Here is a 22534-nt window from a genome sequence, read left to right on the forward strand (position 1 = left end):
CGTGGGAGCCATCCCACCACACCTTCCTGATCCCAACCAGATCACGGCCCTGCAGATGCACCCAGATCTTTGCCTGGTCATGCCCAGTCCTCACAATGCTGGTGTTCTCCACACACACTCCAGAGAGACACCCCAGCACACTGACATCCCAGATTTAGGGATCCCAGTTTTAGGGATTTCTCCATCATGGTGTTTTGTTGATTTTCTGATCCCTTTCTGTCATATCACTCCAGATCCTGAACTCATCAACTTTATCTGGGAGGGTTGTGTGTGATCACATACATAATTCATCAATTTTATCTGTATTTCAGAACTTAAAACCTCTAGAATGCCTTCTATTTTTCCTTCCAATAACCCAGTAATTTTAATTATTATTTCTTAATATACCACGCAGACCAAGGTTTCTGCAGGTTATGTCTTCACCCACCAGAGGGCGAGTTGTCTCCATCTGTGTCCTCCACTGCCAGAGCTCGATAAATAATTCCTTTTGCCTTTCATGAGTAGATAGCAGGGATGTGGGAAGCTGAAAAGGCTCATCTTGACCTTGGCAAGTCAGACTTGTCTGTACAGAAGTTGTCAAGGATAAAGCTTAATCTAGATCTTCACTTTAATTCCTCATTTCTCCTCTCTCCCACTTTACAGTCACAATTCCTAAACACCAGCTTATGCTATGGCTTTTCTTTTGCTTTCTTCTGTGGAATCTCAGAATGGTTTGGGTTGGAAGGACCATTAGAGACCATCTCATTCCCAACTCCTGCCATGAGCTGGGACACCTTCCATTAAACCAGGTTGCTCAACCTGGCCTTGGACATTTGCAGGGATGGTGCAGCCACAGATTGTCTGGGCAACTTGTACCAGGGCCTCCCCCACCCTCACAGGGATTAATTCCTTCCCAATGTCCCATCTAAACCTGCACTCTGGCAGTTTAAAAACACTGCTCCTTGTCCTGTCACTGCATACCCTTTTAAGTAATCCCTTTTTGGCTCTCTCAGAGCCCCTTTAGGCACTGGAAAGGACTCCCAAGGACTTCCCAGAGCCTTTTTTTCTCCAGGCTGAACATGCCTAGCCTGTCATCTTTACAGGGTGTGCACCAGCCACTCTGCCACACAGCCTTGTCACCGATTTGCAGTTATTGTCCTTGGGGATGATCCTTGGCACACATAGGTGAATTTCCTTCTCTGAGACAGGCCCTGTTCCCTGTTAAATGCTGCCTGGATATTGAAGCTTGAAAAATCAGAGGGCTTGATCAGGGTCCTGCTCCTGGGTCTAAGTCAGCCATCATCACACCAACAGCTTTGCTGTCCTCCAGATTCAACTCTTCAAGCCCTGCTTGGCCTTCAGTTCATTATTTTCCTTTCTAAGCTCATCAGCCTCATTCTTTATCTCCCACGTCTGGCTTTTTTCTCTCTCCCACACCATGCTTAGGCAGACAGTCTGGCTGCAATTCTCCCCGCTTAACTTCTGCTTAGAAAACCCTTGGATCTGCCACCTGCCCTTGAATCACAGCCTGGCTTGCCTGGTGTAGTGGTGATAAAGAGAAAAAAGCAAAGATGCACAAAAACCTTCTTTTTCATGGAATCCCAGAAGGTTTGGGTTGGAAGGGACATTCAGAATAATCTCATTCCAACCCTCTTGCCATGGGCAGGGTCACCTTCCACTAGACCAGGTTTCTCTCAAATCCTGTCCAGCCTGGCTCTGAATGCATCCAGGGGTGAGGAATCCACGTCTTTTGGGGAATCCACAACTTCTAAATGCAGCAGATAATTTCTGTTTCCCATGGTGATGGATTTAGCTGTTTTCTCTCTTACATTTAGGAGTCAAGTTTTGCACATCCACCTTTTCCTTGATGGTATCCTTGATGCTTCTTTTAGCCCCTTCCTCCAGAGATAAAAATCACATTTGAAAGAGAGGAATTACATCAGTGCTACATATGAAAAATACACTATTTCACAACTATATACATTTTAATACATGTATATATACATCATAAACTGGCACAATCACTCCTGTTAAAATATTTCAATCTCTCCAGGTATGGATTTGTCCCTTCAGAGCTGATCGTTACCCTGCACACTGCACACGGCAGGGAAAACTCCCCCAAAAGAAGCAGTCCAGGTGCCACCACCCGCAAAATGTTTTAATGTGAGGGGTTTATGAGGGGCCACGAGGGGGATATGCAAGTCTGTGAGTGGGATACGAGTGGACTATGAGGGGCTGTGAGGGGAAACTCCCTAATAAAACAGAATGAACGCTTTCCACGTCTTTTTTCCCCGCTCCGGGGCCGAACTCCCCTCACGGGTGGGGGGGGCGGTTCGGCCCCTCAGAGCCCTCCCCGTTGCCACGGCGACCGCGCGCCCTTGGCACTCACTGCGCAGGCGCGGGGAGACGCGGAGGCGCGAAGGGCGCTGCGCATGCGCACTGGGCGCGGGGCGGTTGCCGTGGAGACGCGTGGGCCAGGCCGGGCCCGGAGCGCCGCCGCCGCCGCCGCCATGAGCTCGGGGCCGGAGCCGGAGCTGGGGCCGGGGCCGGGGATACGGCCGGGGACAGGGACAGGGCCCCCGATCGGGCCCGGGCCTGGGCTGCCCTTCCTCCCCGGCTGCGCCATCAAGGACCCCACGGTGAGCGCGCCCGCCCACTGTACCCCCGCTGTGCCCGCTTCCCACGGGAGGCCTCCCGGATCAAGGTGGGCTGGCCTTGTGTGTGCCCCCTGAGGGGTGACCTCAGAAACGGGCTTCTGCACCTCCCTGCACCTGCTTCAGGTGGTACCTGGTATCCCCTGGTGACGCTCTCTGGGAATCTGGTATTCCCTCAGACTTTGCTCAAAATCCACAGAAGGCTTGGGACTCCTAAACTCAATGATATTCATAGAATCACAGAATGGTTTGGGTTAGAAGACCGTAAAGATCATCCCATTCCACCCCCTGCCATGGGCAGGGACACCTTCCACTATCCCAGGTTGCTCCAAGCCCTGTCCAACCTGACCTTGGACACTTCCAGTGATCCAGGGGCAGCCACAGCTTCTCTGGGAACCCTGTGCCAGGGACTTGACACCCTCACATGGAACAAATCCTTCCCAATATCCCATCTATCCCTACCCTGTTGGCAGTGGGAAGCCATTGCCCCTTGTCCTGTCCCTCCACGCCTTGTCTGAAGTCCCTCTCCAGCTCTCCTGGAGTTCCTTTGGACACCAAAACCAATTCTGCTGTCTGCAAACTCACCCCTTTAGATATTCAATTCCCTTGAATCTATCCAATAATTCCCCCACAGTTCATAACATACCCCAGGGGAAATCCCCAAACTCGCTTTACAATCTTGAAATCTGATTCCCTCAGGAAAAGCTGCTGTTTCTCTGAACCATCTGAGTTTTCCCAAAGTTCTCTGAACTGATACTGATTCTGATACTGTCCTGAACCAAGTTCCTTAAATTCACCTGATACCTCCTAAGATGGATATACCCAGGAGAACCAATATTGATCAAACCTTGAGCATTCCTCCACATGAATTAATCCCCTAGATCATCCCAATATGATTATGTCTTGGACATAATTTGTCTATTACATAGATACACCTTGAAGTCACCAGTCTCATTGGCAATGAACATCTTCCAAAGCTCTGATACTTCCAAAACTGCTCTCCTGGTGTTGCCTGGAGAACTGAATCCTTGGCAGTGCAGGTCTGGAACCTGATAACCTGATGAGAGAACTGGTATCCCACCACAGAACTGGTGTCATCACTGCTTCCAGGATCATCCCCAGGAAATTACACACTCTCAGCTGTTCCCAGGTTCCCTGGAAGAAGCAGTCTCATCCTCATCCTCATCCTCTGCAGCCGATACTAAAAAAGGAAGCAACCTCTCCTTTTCCCCATCCAATGGTCCAGGACCTGATAACCCAAATCCTCCCAATATCCTCTTGAGGAAGTGGTACTTCTACAGAGAACTGATGCTTCCATTTATTTCTTTGATATGCTAAAAAAATGCCCCCCAAAACAAAAATGAGTTGTTTCATGCCTGGTTTGGGCTTAACCAGGAATTTACAGCCTTCCTGGAGAGTATCTTTAACAGAAAACATTCCTGGCTGCATCCAGCTTTGTATATGAAAATTCATTGTCACAGAATCATGGAATGGTTTGGGTTGGAAGGGACCTTAAAGATCATCTTGTTCCAACCCTCTGCCATGAGCAGGGACACCTTCCACAAACCAGATTGCTGCAAGCCCATCCAACTTGGCCTAAAATCAGTGACAACTGAGTCCTCCAATAGTAAATAGAGTAAATTACTCATAACAAATAGCCATCCAGCAATAAAGGTTGTCTCAGAATTATTCTCAGATACTAATATTTCCTTGAAGTAATTTCTAACATCTTGGAAATCTGCAGTTTTCCAGTCCATAAAACTGGCATAACAATACTTGGTTTCATAGTGAATGCCGAGAAGTTCTGAAGGAAACCTCTGTGTTCAAGTAAAGTGGTGTTACAGCTTAGTGCTCACTGGACAGGGAAACAGACACTGGGAGAGGGAATGGTGTTTGTGTCAAGTGTTACAGACTTGGCAAAAAGAAGGACTTAATTTAGTGGAATTTCTTCAGATAAACACTGGCAACAACTGAGATTAGGAATTTACATTCTGGGTTTTCCCTTTTAAACTTTCATTAGTTACCTGATCCTGGAAGATGTTATCTGGCATACAGGCTCACTTTGGAAGAGCTTGTCCACTCAGGAGCCTTATGAACCAACGAGGTGCTTTCTTTAGGCAAATGTGGGCTCTTAAAAGCCTGCACACTTCTAACAAACACTGATATTGCTCAAATTAAAGACAAACTTCCTGGTTTTCCTTGAATATTTTCCCCACAGCTTTCCCTTGGTATTTATTTAAGAGAAGGAAGTGGCAGTTCTGTGGCAGTTTATAAGATGTTCTGCTAAAACATCTTCAGACAAATCTTGTTTTCACCTGTTTTCCTCACTGCTCTCTCCTTTGCAAGATCTATAGTAGCAGTTTAAAGAGAAAATGGGGAATTATGTGGAATTCAAGTGGGGCCTGAAGGTATAAATAAGATAAGAGGCTTAACCATGAGAGGCGAGGAAGGGGGTGGAGAAGAAGCAGTTTGCATGCCTAAGGTCGGACTGACTGCAACTGGAAAAGGAGCTGGAGCTCGTTCTCTCAGCACAAGACATGCTTACAACTCTGTTTTACTTGGCAAAAGTCAAGAGGTTTTATTATCAGGGACTCATAATTTCCCCTGTTTTCTCTGGAGCTTTAAGAGTTGAGTGTCCAGTGGGACCAGGAAGGCTCTCGGAGTGCAGGTGAGGTACCACGTGTGCCAGAGTGTGCAGCAAGTGGAGCAGTTTGGTGTCACTCGAGTCTGACCCTGCTCTTCAGTGGTGAAGAACAAGACTGACTGACAGATCAGCTCCTGTGCACAGCCCTGGGAGAAGGACTTGGAGCTGCTGATGGATGAGAGGTCGAGAGCCAGAAGCCCCCACCATGTGCTGGGCTGATTCCCCCGGTGGGCAGCAGGGGAGGGGGGGATTCTGCCCCTCTGCCCCACTCAGGTGAGACTCCCCATTTGCAGAGCTGCCTCCAGATCTGGTGTCCTCGGCATAAACAGGCCATGGAATTGCTGGAGAGAGTCCAGAGGAAGCCACAGAGCTGTTCCAAGGGCTGGAGCCCCTCTGCTCTGGAGCCATGCTGGGAGATCTGGGGGTGTTCACCTGGAGAAGAGAAGGATCCAGGGAGAGCTCAGAGCCTCTTCCAGTGCCTAAAGGGGCTTCATGAAAGATGGGACAAACTTTTTAGCAGGGTCTGTAGCAGTAGGACAAGGAATGATGGTTTTAAACTCAAAGAGGCTTAATTGAGATTAGATACAAGGAAGAAGTTTTTTTACAAAAAGGGTGGTGAGGCGTGGCACAGGTTGCCCAGAGAAACGGCGGCTGCTTCATCCCTGCCAGTGTCTAAGGTCAGGTTGGAGAGGGTTTGGGTTTGGAGCAACCTGGGATAGTGGAAGGTGTCCCTGCCCATGGCAGAGTGTGGAACTGGATAATCTTTTATGTCCCTTCCAACCCAGGCTGTTCTATGAGTCTATGACTATGTAGAGAGGTGATGGAACAACTAATGTGCTTTTTTACATTTCATAATGTATCATGCCGGGGAGGGTTAAGAAAATAAATAACAGTGGAATACACAGAGGGTGCACAACAGTGAAGGGAGCACCATACAGCAATAACTGAGTGAGGTCTCATGGTGCTCTGTACTGCTGACAAATAGGGTAGGGAACAAAGAGCTGGTGAGATAAATACCAGGGCAGATAAAGTGCTGACACACTGTTCTAGGCACTAACTCTGGTGGCAGTCAGGAAATTCAGTGATTTAAGTTCTTCCAGAGCCTGTGGCAGTGCAAGCATCTGAGTTAACTCTTCTGCTTTGCACATCCACCACTCACTGTTTTTTCCACTGTTTTTTTCCCTCTAAGTACAAAATTTGATTATAAATTACTGCTGTGGTTGTTTATAATAAAATACTGGGGATGTGTGTGGGGTGAGACATTCTTGATATTGCACTCTCTTATTGGGTTTTTTCGTGCTTCCAGTAGCTATATCTGCTAAATTCATGCAGTATTTTGATAGCTGGATTTCCTTCCAACAGAAAACATCTTTTCATCGGTGCCAGACACTGGACTTCAAAAATGGATATGCCTTTTTCCGGCTGCCAAGAGAGGGGGTTGGTGGGGACACACTCTTTGCAAATCAGCTCTCTCAAGATGAATTAGATGATTTATGCACCAAGGGAGCCACACTGACCTATGGGCAAGTCAAGAGGCCTGCACCTTCCCGCTTCATTCCAGCATTCGTGGCTTATGACAAAAAGGTATAAAGAAGCTGATTCCAGGAATATCACTGGCCAAATTCGGAGACATAAACAGTCAGCTCCAGGGTTCACGGGACTGCATACAGCAGTTTTCAGATGCCAGAGCCCTTAGTCAGAGACAGCTGAATCCCAGACTGAAAGAGGCTTTTTTTTGCTTGGGAGGAGGATTATAATAACGTAAACGATGTAAGACATTCCCTGCAAGTTACACTTGAGCATTTCCAGCAGATGTTGGAAAAGAGGCTTGATTAGCTCTGGAAAGCTCCAGCTTAAAGCCACAGCCTGGGGTTCTGTGTTTCCAAAACTATACTGAGGTTGTAACTGAGCTTTAATTGGAAAAGTCAGTCTGCAGTGGGAACCCTGGTAGCCTGTTTGACTGTGGTCTGTCTATTCCTGCTTGTGTTGGTCACCACAGCATGTCACAACCTGAACTGCTCCATTAGCGCTTCCCTTTGGTCATCATATCGGACTGGGTGCTGGCTCTGTGTCTGCTCAGAGCAGTCCTGAGCTGACCCTTGGTTTTCAGTGTGCCAATGGCCCAAGCTGCAACCCACAGCCATGGATGGAGCAGCTGCTGCAGTGGGAGCCGCAGGGCTCGGAAGCTCACACGTGCAGGCTGCAGATGCTGCCAGCCCTGCCAGAGCAGCCTGCAGCCAGCCAGCCCTCAGCCTGGCTGTGACACAGGCTGGGGAACAGATGTGCTCTGTTAATTGCCGAGGCTGTTCCTTCAGAGCAATGTAAATGTTGCTGTTTAATCTGTCAGATCCTTCTCTGCCCCTTCCTTCAAGCCACAGTAGCAGCAGGAGCCACAGTGCTGCTGGGGATGTCACAATCCCTTGTGGGGCACTTTGCTGACTGATAGGAACTTGCTGGCTTTATCATCTCTTAATTATCCAGGGCTCTGGGCTGATGTAGGCTGGGTATGCAAGGCCTGATTGGCCACCTGCACCATCTTAAGGGCATTGAATGATCTTGGAGGGAATATTCCTCCAACTTTTGCCAAGCAGAGAGCCTGGCTGATTAATTTCCTTGTTTCCCCAGCACAAATCAGTTTTTGCTGTCAGTGCTGAATAGATGAGACTTCAGATCAAGGAAAGGGACCTTAAAGATCATCTTGTTCCAGCCTCTCTGCCATGGGTAGGGATATCTTCCACTATCCCAGGTTGCTCAGAGCCACTCCAGACTGGCCTTAAAATTATGACCCCTTTCTGATTTTAAAATCCTCAGATGTGGTTGAACTCTTTCCTTAAATCTGTGGATAACTTCTCTAAATCAGGACTGTAAAGCTGAAAAATAAAGAGCTGTGTGTGTCAGTAAAGTAGATTACTGCCAGCAGCCAAGCACCTGGCAGTAGGTGAAACAGCACGTGATCAAGAAGCAGGGAAAAGGCTGTATTTTTACACTTGTGTCAGGCACACCAAATTAAAATAAAAACACTCTCCTGGTGCTTCTACTGTCACTCACAGATTAGGCCACTGTTTTTTTTGAAGATTTTTAGAATCTAATCAAGTAATTTTACACCACTAAAGCAAATTACAAATAAATTCTTGGCCTTGATAGACTAATCACAGTGTTCAAACTGTTTCTTTGTCTCTCCCTTTGCTATATTGTGCCTTGGGCAGGTTTTGAAGTTCGATGCCTACTTCATGGAGGAAGTTGCTATCTCTGCAGAGGAGCATTACCGGATCCGCCAGGTGGGCCTCTATTACTACCTGGAAGATGACAGCATGTGCATCATCGAGCCCAAGGTGAAGAACTCAGGTCTGCTCCAAGGCAAACTCATGAGGCGCCACAGGGTGCCCAAGAATGAGCACGGGGATTATTACCACTGGAAGGATCTGAACCTGGGCATTGACCTCACCATATACGGCCGCACCTACCGCCTGGTCAACTGCGACTCCTTCACCAAGGTGGGTGGTAGAGAGCACTGGCAGAGACTCCTCGGAGCTGCAGGGGTTTAATTACCTGTTAGAGTGCAGCAGTTTGCATCTGTAGCTTCTGTGACATGGGTGCTCTCAGTCTTTCATTCTGCTTTTTGTGTAGATTTCTTTTTTCGGGCCAAAGAGGACTTCAAGGTATGACATCTGCAGAGGGCAAGTAAGGTGCTCGGGGTTTTAGTCCCTGGGCTGCTGGGAGTCCATCCTTTGTCCTTAGGACTTCTCTTTACAATACAAATTCTAAATTTCTGTCTGGGCAGTTTTACTGCTTGGAGTGCAGATGAAACATTGTGTTTACTTGAGAGGGAAATTAGTGATCCGGACTCTTTTCTGATTTAATATTCCTCTGTTAGGAGCAGTTGAAAGGAATACAAGCAGTAATTCTGCACACATCCACAGCCAAGCCATGATCCATGGTACAAACTGACCTTTCTAAGAAAGCTTACTCATTGCCTGCTTTTCTATTTCTGGCTATTTCTGTACCAGTAAATGAGATAATAATGATCCAATAATAAGAAATAAAAATTACCAGTATACTGGTATCCTTCCAGTTTGTCCCCAGTAAAATCTCAGCCCTGGTCAGCTATTATTCTTCCAGGCCAGAAGTTAGACTGCTCCAGGGGCCATTCCCAATAGGTGAACATGCTAGTCAACCTGTCCTGGAGGCTGGGAGAGTTTAGGTCCAGGCTTTTCCTTGTCAGTTTGCCTCAGTGCCCAGAAATGTTCCCAAGCATGTATAATACATTGGTATAAACAGGGCTGTGGGGCCAGCTCTGCTGGAACTGGGTGACTGTTCAAGTCAGTCCACATCAAATAAAGAGCTGGTCCTCATGTTAATATTGATGGAAAACATGGAATGAGCTATGTGGGTCTACACCTCATGGCCAATAGTGTATTATCATTTACTGACATCTTCTAGACCAGGAAATAGTGAGCCTGAAAGTGTGAACTTGCCTTGTGAGTCTCCAGGGGGATCTCTTATTCCTGTGGGAGATGTTTGCATAGGTGCTTCCTGGGCTGAATATTTTCATGGACCACTTCCCAAAGCCAGAAAGGGAACAAGTCCCTTGACTTCAGAGATTGTTTTGGGTGACTGATCCACGTCCACAAGTAACACCTTGGATTTTGTTCATGATCCAAGGTAAGCAAAAAATTCCTTTAAAAACAAGCAAATTACACTCCTTCTGTGGGAAAAGTACTCCTGAAAGATGGAATGAAGCTGCCAGTGACACATATCCTCGTGCCTGAAGGGTCATGATGTGCTTAGTGTGGGTGACACTAGCTTCTTCTAACTAGCTGACACAGCTCTAAATTATTGCAAACTCAGGTTAACTGCATCTGTGTTTATACAGCAATTTAATATTTTCCATTTACATAAAAGAGACCAACTGACAGTTATCTTCCATTTAAAGCCCTAAAGCCAAGGAAAACTGTGCTCAAGTGAAATCTGAGTTAGGATGTTCAGGACAGAACTGCTCTGATTAATTACAGGGTAAGCAAAGATAAGAAGCAGCTTAAACAAATGTATTTGTCACCTGTTGTATTTTGCTGCTGCTGTAGAATTCTCTGTGAATTGCAGAATTCTGACCTCACTCATCCCAGCTCTCCTGTAACCTCTAGTCACCTCTTACCTTCAGAACTCCTGGCAGCACTAACACCTCAGATGACCTTCCTAGGTGTTCCTGGAGAGCCAAGGAATTGTAGTGAACCCTCCAGAGGAGCTGGTTTCGGATCCTTACACAGAACAGCGTCGGACGCCGGTGCAAAAACGCATCGTGCCCACAGGTCCCGACCCCTTCAGGCAGTTCCTGACCTATGACACAAAGGTGAGAGAGCTGGGGATTACCCCAATTATTGTATAATTAGCCACATCACACTGGTGAGGCATCTCCAGTTCTGGTTCTGGTCTGGGCCCTTCACTTTAGGAAAGATGTTCAAGGTCTGGAGTGTGTGCAGGGGAGGGGCTGGAGCACCAGGAGTGGCTGAGGGAGCTGGGAAAGGAACTCAGTTTGGAGAAAAGGAGCTCAGGGGGGACCTTCTGGCTCTGCACAGCTTCTGATAGGAGGAGACAGCCAGGTGGGGATCAGTATCTTCTCCCAGGCACCCAGAGAGAGGACTGGAGATGGCCTCAAGTTGTGCAAAGGGAGGTTTAGATTGAATTTGGAAAAATTTCTTCTCAGAAGGGGTGGTTAGACATTGAAACAGGGTGCCCGGGGAGGTGGTGGAGTCCCCATTCCTGGAGGTGTCCAAGAAGCGACTGGAAATGGCACCCAGTGCTCTGGGGAGGGTGACAGGGTGGGGGTCATTCAGAGGTTGGGCTCAATGATCTTCCAGCCTAAAAGATTCAGTGATTACAGTGAATATGTGCTATTGAAACCCAGGTCTTGTGAGTGTGTGCAATCTCACTCATTCTAAATTGTCTCAGTCTGCTGAACAGACTCCAGATTTGCCCCTTTCTCGGCTTTAGTGAGAAACAAAACCTTTTATGCTTTTTTCTGGGCTTTATGCCTTGTAAACAGCTCCTCTTTGGATTGCAGAGCCTGTGCTCAATATCATCCATTACTCTCTTGCTTTCTGTTGGGATGAGATAAGCCACCTGCTTCTGGAATTTAGCAGCCAGATGCAGTTCTATGAGGAATGGTCTTGCTGCATCCACTCCTCTCCTCCCCCCAAAATATTGATGCCAGGTGCCAGAGCAGACAATTTCAGACAAACACACATGCCTCTTGTTCTGGCTAAATTCTCCCTGTGTCTCTCCTCTCTCTTCAGGAGCTGAACCTTGGGGAACTCTTGAGCATCTCAGAGTGATGAGTTTGATTTCTGGGGCACCAAAAGATTATTCTGATCCATGTTTGTTTGCTTTTTTTTTTCTCTACCCCAGGTGCTTCGCTTCTATGCCATATGGGATGACACCAACTGTGCCTTTGGTGATCACCATCCCTGCATCATCCATTACTTCTTGGCAGATGACACAGTGGAGGTTCGGGAAGTCCACAAGAGAAATGATGGGAGAGACCCATTCCCGGTACTGATGAGGCGCCAGCGCTTGCCCAAAATATTTGTGGACAAGAACAGTAAGTTTAGATTGGTTCACCAATCCATCTGCGCTAAAGTGTCATTATTTCATTGTAAAAAAAAGTTCTTCAAATGATCACTAAATTCTTTATCTTTTGGGAAACAGTGGCAGGACAGCAGTGCCAGCATCTCTCTGTAGTTATTTTCATGCCTTGCTTTTTATATCCATTTTCATTAGTAAATGTTAAAATCTCCCTGATTAATTTGTTTTTCCTTCTGCTTAGAGAACTTCCCAAGCTGTGTGCTGGAGATCACTGACCATGAGGTACAAGAGTGGTACTCACCCAAAGATTTTGCTATTGGCAAAACTGTCACCCTCCTTGGACGCACCTTCTTAATCTATGATTGTGACAAGTTCACTCAGGACTTCTATCGTTCAAAATATGGCATCACAGACTTCCAGCCAGTGGATGTAAATAAGAAACCACTTGAAAAAGTTCCACAGGTACTGCAAACAATTTCTCAAAAGAAGGGAGGAAAGGAAGCAGTTGGTGTAAGCTTATAGTAGAGGTTCAGCTTAGTAAGAACCTGTAGAAAACAAGTTCAGCTAAAAGAAAAAAAATGACAAGGCAAGAATCGTCATAGTCTGTATAAAAATTAAAGCCTGGCTGCACTCATACTACTGAACTCTCCCTCACTCTTCAAAACAGTGTTGCCAAGTCCAAACTGCCTACTGGGGATGGTCATAGCCCTTGTTACCTCCCAAACTGAGCCCAGAAATTGTTTGGAGTTGTGCTTAGACCACAGGCGTGATGTGGATTAGGCTACCAGTGTAACCATTTGATGGCTGAGTTCCTGTGCATGGGAAGGTTTAGTTGGAACTAGATGATTTTAAGATCCTTTTCAACCCAAATCATTCTATGATTCTTTAATATAGCCATAACCTCTTAAATTAGAGAAATTACATGGCTTTCTGAGTTTCAGATTTACTTAATCCTCTTATATTTTCATTAAATACAGCACATGGCCAGGCTGGTATCAACCATCTCTACTAGGCAGGATGCCACAGCTCTTGCTACCTGGTGGCAGAATATTTCCTTCCAAATATGATGGGCTTTGCTAAGTCTTGTAAACTTTATCTTGTTCTTAGTTGCAACTGTTTATAGTTGATATCTCCTCTGGATGCAGGTAATTCCTCCCTATAATGGTTTTGGTATCCCTGAAGACTCTCTCCAGAACTGCCTTAGTCTGTTTCCAAAGCCTCCACGGAAAGATATCATTAAGATGCTGGAGAACAATCTCAAGGTCCTGCGGTACCAGGTGGCCCTGGTAAGTGTTTTCCTTGGTGGAATAGTGCCAGGAGGATGGGAGGAGCAGCCTGCCCAGACAAGGCTGTTGGCAAACTCTTCTTTGTGCCAGTGGGAAAAGAGCCAAAATGAGTGCCCCTGGGGCATGCCATGGGGTTATTGTGTGCTTGCTGTGACAATTGGCAGCTCACAAAACTAGAAGAAAAATAATTAGGCCAGAAAGTACAAACCAGACCTGCTACAAGCCCACAGCCATTTATGGGAAAACTCCCTCTGCCACTGCTACATGACAGATGGCCCTGGCTGAAGCAGCCTGCGCTGGGCACTGTGCCTCTGCCTGCCTGCCTCCACTGCCACCAGACAGTGCTTGATGTCTCTGCTGCTGGCTCCAGCCCCTGTCCTTCTCCTGGCTAGTCCTGAATGCAGCAGCCAACAAGGAGCTGTCCTAGCAGAGCAGCCAATGCCGGTGTAGAAGCTGGAAAATCCATGAGAATGGTGTTTTCCACCCACAACAGCACCCAGGCTCTGGCCTTTGTGCCAGCTTTACAGCTGGTTTATGCAAGGAGCCTCTGGCACATCCAGCAGCAGCGATGGCATTTCCTGTGCTGCCTTGTGCCTGCCCTCTCCAAACACTCCGGGTGGATAAGGGCTGGTTTCTTTTCCCTATTGTGCAGGAGTTCCCTAAAGGTCACAGCTGAGGAGTTAAGATCCACTTAGCTTTAAGCTAAGCAAGTAAATCCACTGGTGTGTCAGGGGAGTGACTTCCTGTGACTAAGGGCTAAAACAGCACCAGACTCTCTCAGGCACTCAGCATAATGAAAAAATGTAATTTAAAACTAAATTTTACAGCCTCTCTGGGATGAATCATTCCATATAGGATAGAGAAAGGATTTCTCTTGGATTACTCAGGCTGTGGAAACACTGAATATACTTGGTAACTTCAACCCAGATTCTGCTTCAGTGGTTTAAATAAAGCAAGTAACCTTTGAAATTCAGATCCTAAGTGCTTTGTTATGCTATGTCAGCACATCATTGCTTTGTTTAGTCAGCTGTAAAAAAGCTCTAGGTGCTTATGAGTGGGTTACTAGGTGCTCCTAAGCACCCCAGGCAAGGAAAACCTGGTTCAAATGCTCTGCTCCAAACCTGCTACCTTTCCTCTAGGAATCACCAGTGCCTGAGGACAAAAATCGTCGTTTCATCCTCTCTTATTTCCTCGCTGATGACACAATCAGCATCTATGAACCTCCAGTCAGAAACTCTGGCATCCTTGGAGGCAAATACTTAAAAAGAACCAAAGTCACCAAGCCAGGGTCTACTCCAGAGAATCCCATATACTACGAGCCCTCTGACTTCACCATCGGTTCTACAATTGAAGGTAAAATCCAGCCTGGATTTACAATACTCTGCTCTGATATGTCATTTATTGCATGGACAGTGCATATCACTTCCTTCACTTGAAAGATCTGCTGCTTCTGGGTCTCGTCACATTTGAGTTTCCAGATCAGTAGCTGGTGTACATTGATACAACTGTCAATGTTTGCGCATTTCAATCAGTGAAATTATTCTTACTTTAAGAAATGAAACAAATAGCAGAGATGGCTCAAAGCTGAGCCCAGCCACAGGAGAGAAATCCTGCTCCCTCCTGGATGATGAAATGACTTTAACCCATGCTAAACCACAGGTAACACTACTTCTTTAATGTTTCTTCCCTAGTGTTTGGCCACAGGTTTATTATCACTGATGCTGATGAATATGTGCTTAATTACTTGGAGAGAAATGCAGAGAGTTTCCCTGCAGCAACAGTGCAATCCATAAGGGATCATTTCCTCCCACGGAAGGTGGTAGTGGAGACTGCCAGCAGGTAGGCTACAAATAATGGGGTGATGGGGCTAAATGAGACTAAGGTTGACAGCTAAGGGCATTTTCAGCATCCTCCTGCTCTGCTGGTGGTTCTGATGCTCCAGGAGGCTGTGTTTGGGCACATTCAAATGGTGTGAGGTGTGTACAGTAAAATATTGTGGCTGCTGCCAGCCCCAAAACCTTCTGAGGCAGATCTGTCTCAGCAGCAGAGACAGAGAAGTGGTCACAGCACCAAGCCTGAGTTCAAGAAGTGTTTGGGCTTCCAGCCAAAATCACAGAACCACAAAATGGCTTGGGTTGGAAGGACCTTAAAGATCAGCTCAGTCCAACCCCTGCCATGGGTAGGGACACCTTCCACTATCCCAGGTTGCTCCAAGAAACACTTAAACACTTTCACCTTGGGGGAACATAATTTTCAGATGGGGGACACGTCTTTTCCCAAAAAAACATCACTTCACTGTAAGAAATGCTGCCAACTTGAGCTGCTTGATGGTTGCAGGCTCAGCAGGTGGTGGGGGGAGTCCTTTTTAGGGCATTTATTCCTTTTTGCTTATCAGTCCATCAGAGCCTAGACCACATCCTCCTTTTAGTTGTCTGGACCCAGTTTGTGTGACTCAGTAACAACTCTGTTACCTCAGAACATGGTTTGGAGGCAGTTATCTCATGGCTCTGGCTGGAACTCAAGTTTCACACAGTTTCTGACACTGTGGAGCACACAGGGAAGTGCTCTTTTTTTACTGAAGTGTCCCAGCAAGGCTGCCAAAATGAGTTTTTACATGAATCCTATTATTTTTTTCTTCTGCAGTGGCTTTCCCAAGAAGGACCTGGATGATTTAATTGTGGAGGTTCAGAAAGAACTGCAACTCCAAGAGCCCTTCAACACCAGGGAGTTTCATGAGGCATTTCATCATTTTGACAAGGAGGGCTCTGGATTCCTGGATAAAGCAAGATTTTTAACTGTTTGTGACAGGTTCAATGTGCCAACCAGCACCATTCTTCTTAAAAAGGTCAGATGGAAGGGGTGCTGTGCATGTGGAATTCCCCTCCTATGGCTCTTCCAAAAGATCTCTTCTAAAAACCAACCCTAACCAACTGCTCTAGCCTTCAAAGGGGAACAAATTCAAGAACAGGGCAAGAGAGCTCCAGTTTAGAAAAACTCCTGGACTATTGGACTGAGCCTGTGTCTTAGAGGAGATAATAATTGCTGTCCTCTAAGGAAAAGGGAAAAAATGTTATCCAGGTTGCCTCCCATGTTTGGCTGTACTGTCATGTGTGAAAATTCCTGCTGGTTCAGGTCTTGGATGACTAGAAGAGGTCATGTATCATGATAGAGACCAGGAATCATGGCAGAGATCCTGAAGAGCTTGGAGTGTCTGTGATGGCTTAAGCACAGCTGGGATTAAGTAGAGGTGACACTGAGGTATTCAAAGAATGTGCCTTAGGAAATCTTAAGAGACATTCTGGATTCAACAGCAACTAAACTGAAGATCTAAGAATTAAGTATTTTTAATTATAATAATTTAATAATATATAATAATAATAACAACAATAATAGCTATTATTACTATTATTATTATTATTATTATTATTATTATTATTATTATTATTATTATTGTTATTGTTATTATTATTATTATTGTTATTATTATTACCACTACTACTACTATTATATAAGGCCCTGGCTAACACTTGCTAGGCACTATGAGCAGCAAACAGATCACAGTCTGAAAAGAAAAAAATGTGAGGGAAACTGAGGGAAAATTTCCTCCAGTGAGGATGGAGGAAGAATATGACTGGCAAGGATGTTTCCTCAGCATCATGGGATAGGCAGTAGATTAGTGGCCAATAAAGGGGGGGTCAGACTTTAGAGAAATCTAGAAACCAGAAGGAGTTATTTCCCCTGCTAAAATAAAAACTTTTCCAAAGCAGTCAACTGTGAGCATCACAGTGGTTAGAAAGGTGCATGGGCAGGGGATTTGTGTCTCTGAATGTAGGATGAATTAAGGCCCTAACAAGCACCCAGGGCTTTGCTGTACCAGAGTTCATCTGAGCTCACCCTGCCCTGAGGAATTTACAGTGTGGTAACAGTCCCTGCTCCGCTCTGAGAGTGGGAGAGAAGTAACATTCCTAAAATTATGTGGAGAACCTGTGACAACTGAAGCTAAACTCCCACGTTTGAGCCCCAGTCTAGGATCTGTGCACTAAAAACATCCATCTCCTCCCCTGAAATCTTAATCCCAGTGTTCCCAGAGCCCTGGGAAGTGTGGCAGGGCTATAAATTAAACATATGGCAGAGAGTTCACTGCCTGGAGAAGAGCACAGCTGTCAGTCACAGAAGCAAACCCCAGAGAATCTGTCTCCAGGCGACAAGGGGAAGAAGAATCCTTTCAAGAAATTGTGATATTAGACCTTTTCCATCTCACTGGGTGTCAGAAGCAGATTAGTTATGCAATTAAAGAAACAAAAGCCTTCTTTCTTCCCCTGAAGCACACAAAGGCTGTGGCTCTGTAACACAATGCAGGGTCAGGAACAGACACCAGAACTGGCTCATTAGTGGGGCTGTCACCAAGCTCAGTTATCTGTGTCTCCCCTTTATGCCATGTGCACACACCAAAGTGACACCAGGGAACAGTGACTGTTCACATACACTGCCCCTCTCCACTTTTGGCAGGGATGCGTGCAGGATTTCCTCTGGCCCATCTCAAGTCTGTGGTCATGCTCTGTATTTTTGTGGCTCTCTTGCCTCACTGGCGAGGCCCAGAAGGAAATCAGGATTAAACTCAAACACTTTTAACTCTTCTCCTTGCATAGATAGTGTCATCTATAGGCATTCACGGTTGGACTTGAACCTTTAGATCATCAAGTCCAACCTTTAGATCATCAAGTTCAATCCTTAAATGATTGAACTTGATGATCTAAAGGTTGGACTAAATTATCTTTAGGTAGGTCTTTACATCCTTAATGGTTCTATGATTCCAAGTTTACCTGGGATTCAGGACTACCAGGATGGGGACATTCACACAGGGGAATAACATCTCCTGCTCTGTCCCACAAGGAGAACTCTGGGCACTTTCCCCTAAAAACAACCCCAGTTTTCCAAGAGCTTTTTCCAACTCTTTATGGTGTTTGCTGTGTGTTTTGTCTCCACAGCTGATTGACTACTGTTCCTGTGATGAAGACAAGGTAAACTACCGTGACTTCCTTCGAGCCTTCCCTACTGATCTCTTCCCAGAAGCTGAAGGACAGTGTCAGCAGTTGAATTCTCAGCTGACTTGAATATGTTGTACTTCAAAAAGGATGCTCTGGTTTTTCCCCACCTTGCTTCACTTTCTCCCTCCCCCTTTTACAGACCCAGCTGATTGCACCCTCATGTTAACTTTTTTCCTTCCTAACCTCTCCCTGCCCTTTTGCTACCCCCAAACTCAACCTCGTAACTGCTGGATGTTGAAATGAAACTTAAGAGGAGAAAAAAAATAATTCTGGGAACCAAAGTCAGGTTCTTCTGTTGTTTTGTCAACGTTTTAGTGCAGTACTTTAGAGAGCTAAAGGTCTCTGGAGCCTGGAGTGAAAACCACTCCAGGTTTCTCTCGGATGGGCCTTTCACCTTCAAGTAGTGAAGACTGCCAGTTTGTTATTAAAATTGCAGTAAAACTGCAGTTGCTATAAACGTATCAAACAGTCTGTTTTACATAGAATGGCTGGAATAGCTAAGGATTAAAGTAAGGGCGAGGGGGGAAACCCACAAATTGTGGGTTTCCTTCTGGGTGTTCTTCCGGGTTTACTCAAAATAGGGTGATGAGGGTGGGTTTAGTTATCTGGAGGTAACTAAACTTGGGGGAGTCTGGACACAAATCTGCTGACAAGCAGCTCTGCGTTTTTTAACAAGTTCAAGAATGGTTTTAGGACTGAGATCCCATCTAAACCCACCTTATCCACCTGTCATCTCACCAGACAGGTCTCCAAGGAAAAGGGAACATGGGCAGTTGGCATGGCAATAGTTATGACACTTGTGCTCCATTACTCATCTCCCCAGGAGCCTTCTCACCCCAAGTGACACCTGCCAGGTGTTGCCATGGAGCACACAGAAAAGGCAGCTGTCACATACACAGAGAACAAAGCTCTTTGGAACAAAATGCTGCTTTAAATCAGCTTTTGTGCCACAGATTCCCACTTCCCCTCAGCTGAGAGTCTCTATGTGACAGCTCCCTCCTGTCTCCCCTTGTTTGCAAAGGTCACTGCTCTTCCCTTCTGGGCCTGTTGTGTGCTGCTGCTCACCCTGACTAAGGATCATTCCAGGGATCTCTGGTCCACCTTAGATTCCAAGAGACCAAAAACTTACAGATGAAATTACTTGAGCTGTAGAATGTCAGAAACTATTTTCTGCATAGGCTAAGAAAATGTAACCTAACCCTCAGCCAAGTGGTGTCGTGTGCCTGGGGCCAGCTGCACAAAATATACAATATAGCTCACCAAAAATATGCGCCTAAACCACATCAGATAAATCATCTCCTACAAATACCCTTATCCTCCACTCCCTCTGATGAAAGCAGCCATGAATAATGAACTCTGGAGCAGCTGCCCTTGCTGTGGACATGGGAAAGGTGGGAAAATGAATCCCAGCTGCAAGGGCTTAGGGTGACAGGATAAGGGGGAATGGCTTTAAACTGAAAGACAGATTTAGATTGAATATTGGGGAAAAAATGCTTCCCTTTGAGGGTGGCAAGGCTCTGGCACAGGCTGCCCAGAGAAGCTGTGGTTTCCCCTGAATCCCTGGAAGTGTTCAAGGCCAGACTGGATGGGGCTTGGAGCAACCTGGGATAGTGGATGGTGTCCATGCCACATGTACAGCTCAGCAATAATAAAGCATCAGTGGAAACAGCACTGGAAGAATCTATGCCTTTTATTTATTTATTTCAGAAAAATACTTCTGCTGAGTTTATCACAAAAGTCATTGAAACAATGAACAACAACAACAAACAAAATCCGTACAAAAACTGAAGTGACAGGAAGAATGAAACAAACGGGATAAAATACCAGAAACTGTTAATTCCCCCCCCAACCCCCCTCCAAAATCAGGAAATTTGCACTAAAGCATAAATATGGAAGAACAAAACTTTTCCTCGAGTTCCTTTGCTGAAGTTTGATCAGTTGAGCTCAACATTTTCGAGGAAAAACTACACACCTCTGCCTGGCTTTTCCAACAGCCATTCTTCCCAGAAAACCCCCAAGGAGGTGGAACATACCTCACTGCTGGGCATAAAACCTACTAAACCAACCTTTCACCCCCATGAAGTTTCCTGGAAGGCTGTAAAACAAACCCCATCATCTCCACCCACTGCTGACACAGCCTGGGCTCCATCTACCAAAGGCAAGAGCCCGAGGCTGCTGTAAACCCCCAGGCACTGCAGCAAAGGCGGGATGGCTCCAAGCTCCCAGTCACTTGGAGGCAAGGAAGAGACATCCCAGAGTGACCATGCTTCCCTCCAACCAGGAAGCTTACCAAAAATACCTTTTAAAACATTGAGTTGAGAGTAAGGGGACCTACAGGGGAACTGGAACTTGGCTACTACTAACCCAAACATGATGAGTAACAAGAAAGAATCCTAATTAACAACAACAATCACATAAACGCAACCGTAATGCCCCATAATGTAAGAGTCACTCAAAAACTGTATGTGAAATGCTACATCTGTTTTTCCTCCACCCCTTTCTCTTCCCAAGTCCATTCTCCAGCTACCTAAGACAAGAAAAGAGAACTAGTGCTGGTATTTCACAGCTCTTCTAGGCTAGGACAGGAAAACACTACACTTCACCCCAAAAACCACAGGCTACTCAATTCCTGACCTCCTTAGGTTGGATAATGGACACAGACTACTAAAGCAGCCTCAAGCCCATGGGAAGGGTGCAAGGAATCATGTCCCACTGGAAATGTTGGATAATCTCCATCACCTTCTGCACCGTGGTGGACAAGAACTCCTGTTCAGGGTTGGATCTTGGTGTTGGTTTAAAGGTTGGACTTTGACGAGTTTGGAGGCATTTTCCAACCTCACTCAACAATTCCATGCTGTTTTCTGCAGATGACACAGATGGGGCATGAGAAGAGCATCTACTAAAGGGAAGTGAGCTCGTGGCATTTCATAGGTGGAGAGGCCAAGGACAGACTGACCACTAAGGGCTTGATATGAAAATGTTCCAAGAAAAAGTTCTTTGGGCTAAAAGGAAGGCTGGATCTGCTGAGAAATGACATGGACACAGGAGCAGTTACTGCAGGCTTGCAGCCCAGGGATTGTGCTTGCACTACTACACAGAGATAGGAGCAGCCCATGGCAGCCCCTCGGATGGAGAGGGGATTGCAAACCTCCAGGATGACAGTGGATATCGCCTCACAACAAAGGCTCAGCTCAAAGAAACCCAACCTGCCAGGTTGGGGTCCAAAAGAAGGATGGGGATTTCTGAGGACTACATATAAAGGAGGGCTAAAAAATAAAGCCCCATCATCTACAGGTTTAAAAAACCAAAATTATAAAAAGAACATATGGAAATGCTTCAAAAACAAATGTCCCTTTTCCTGGTAGCGCTATCAAAAAGGAAACAGAAAACACGTAAATGTAGCATATGTTGTACATACGTAATAACAAAGGAGGGTGTTCAGCTACTGCTACAGTGCACAGACAGGCTACAACATAAGGCACTTGGGATACAAAGCATCACCAGCTACCGTAGGAAGAGATAGGTTTGTGCAAGTGGAAAAGCTGCCTGAAGCCAAGCAGGCAGGAGGAGGAATCATTCAGCAGCCGTGTTTTTGGGGGTCACCTGCTAACAGAGTCAAGCAGCTCGGCTGCTGCAAGGCACCAGCACTGCGGAAAGGCCTGGCTGAGGCTCTGGGGAGGTGCCAGCCAGAAGTCCCTTTTGGAGGGCACTCGCAGTGGATGGCAGGGGATGGGAAGAGGCAGGAGAAATGAAAAACCTCTCCCACTAGACCTTTTCCATGTCCTCCCCCACATAAAGCTCCTTTCCCCCCGATCATGCTGCACCATGGGTCCTGTTGCTGCCTCTGAGCCAAAAAGTGTCTTATCCTCCCAGCACAGGCTACAAGGAGCAATGGCAAAGTACCACCAGGGGCTCTGCTCCAGCCTCCTTCCCCAGCTCCCCTGAAAACAGGGAAAGCCCTCTCCTGCCAATATCTCTCACTGAACATTAAAATGTGGTGAGAATTGAGGAACAGGTGGAATTTGACCAACTGTCCTCATGTCCCTGCATGTTTTCTCCCTCCAGTGCCTCCTCAACAAGGAGAGGGGAAAGAAAGGATAAAAAACACCCAGATAAACAGGGAAAACCCAACTCAGCACAAAGAGGGGCAGAAAATCAACTGTCAGCCATTCCTCAAAACATGACTGGTGCAAAGGACAACAGCAGCAGCCTCAAGCTGGAATTGCACTCAGAGAGAGCCAGAGTTCAGCTCCCCCCAAGGGTTGAGACAGGGGCACGCCAAGGATCAATCCTGGACTACACAGGAACAGCATCCCAGCTCTGTGTCCCCCTCCTCACCGAGCC

At 46.3% G+C, this 22534-nt stretch overlaps 1 protein-coding gene across 1 annotated transcript; it reads left to right on the forward strand.

Moving 5' to 3' along the window:
- The first annotated feature begins 2489 nt into the window (after positions 1-2489).
- Positions 2490-18494, forward strand: EFHC1 (EF-hand domain containing 1). Its single transcript, XM_021549739.3, has 11 exons — positions 2490-2618; positions 6640-6861; positions 8484-8771; positions 10475-10624; positions 11680-11872; positions 12098-12318; positions 13002-13142; positions 14282-14495; positions 14834-14981; positions 15786-15987; positions 18131-18494. Exons 1-11 carry the CDS (start codon positions 2490-2492, stop codon positions 18254-18256), a joined length of 2034 nt encoding a protein of 677 aa, XP_021405414.2. The 3' UTR covers positions 18257-18494.
- Positions 18495-22534: the final 4040 nt, after the last annotated feature.

This window comes from Lonchura striata, chromosome 3, assembly GCF_046129695.1.
Source record: "Lonchura striata isolate bLonStr1 chromosome 3, bLonStr1.mat, whole genome shotgun sequence".
Classification (NCBI taxonomy): Eukaryota; Metazoa; Chordata; class Aves; order Passeriformes; family Estrildidae; genus Lonchura; species Lonchura striata.

What these genes read in the sequence shown, in the direction of transcription:
- EFHC1 (XM_021549739.3), top strand. Translation starts at nt 2,490, where the DNA reads ATGAGCTCGGGGCCGGAGCCGGAGCTGGGGCCGGGGCCGGGGATACGG. An exon ending in TGCGGTACCAGGTGGCCCTG is followed by an intron (nt 13,143 to 14,281) that starts GTAAGTGTTTTC and finishes CCTTTCCTCTAG; the next exon opens with GAATCACCAGTGCCTGAGGA. An exon ending in GTAGTGGAGACTGCCAGCAG is followed by an intron (nt 14,982 to 15,785) that starts GTAGGCTACAAA and finishes TTTCTTCTGCAG; the next exon opens with TGGCTTTCCCAAGAAGGACC.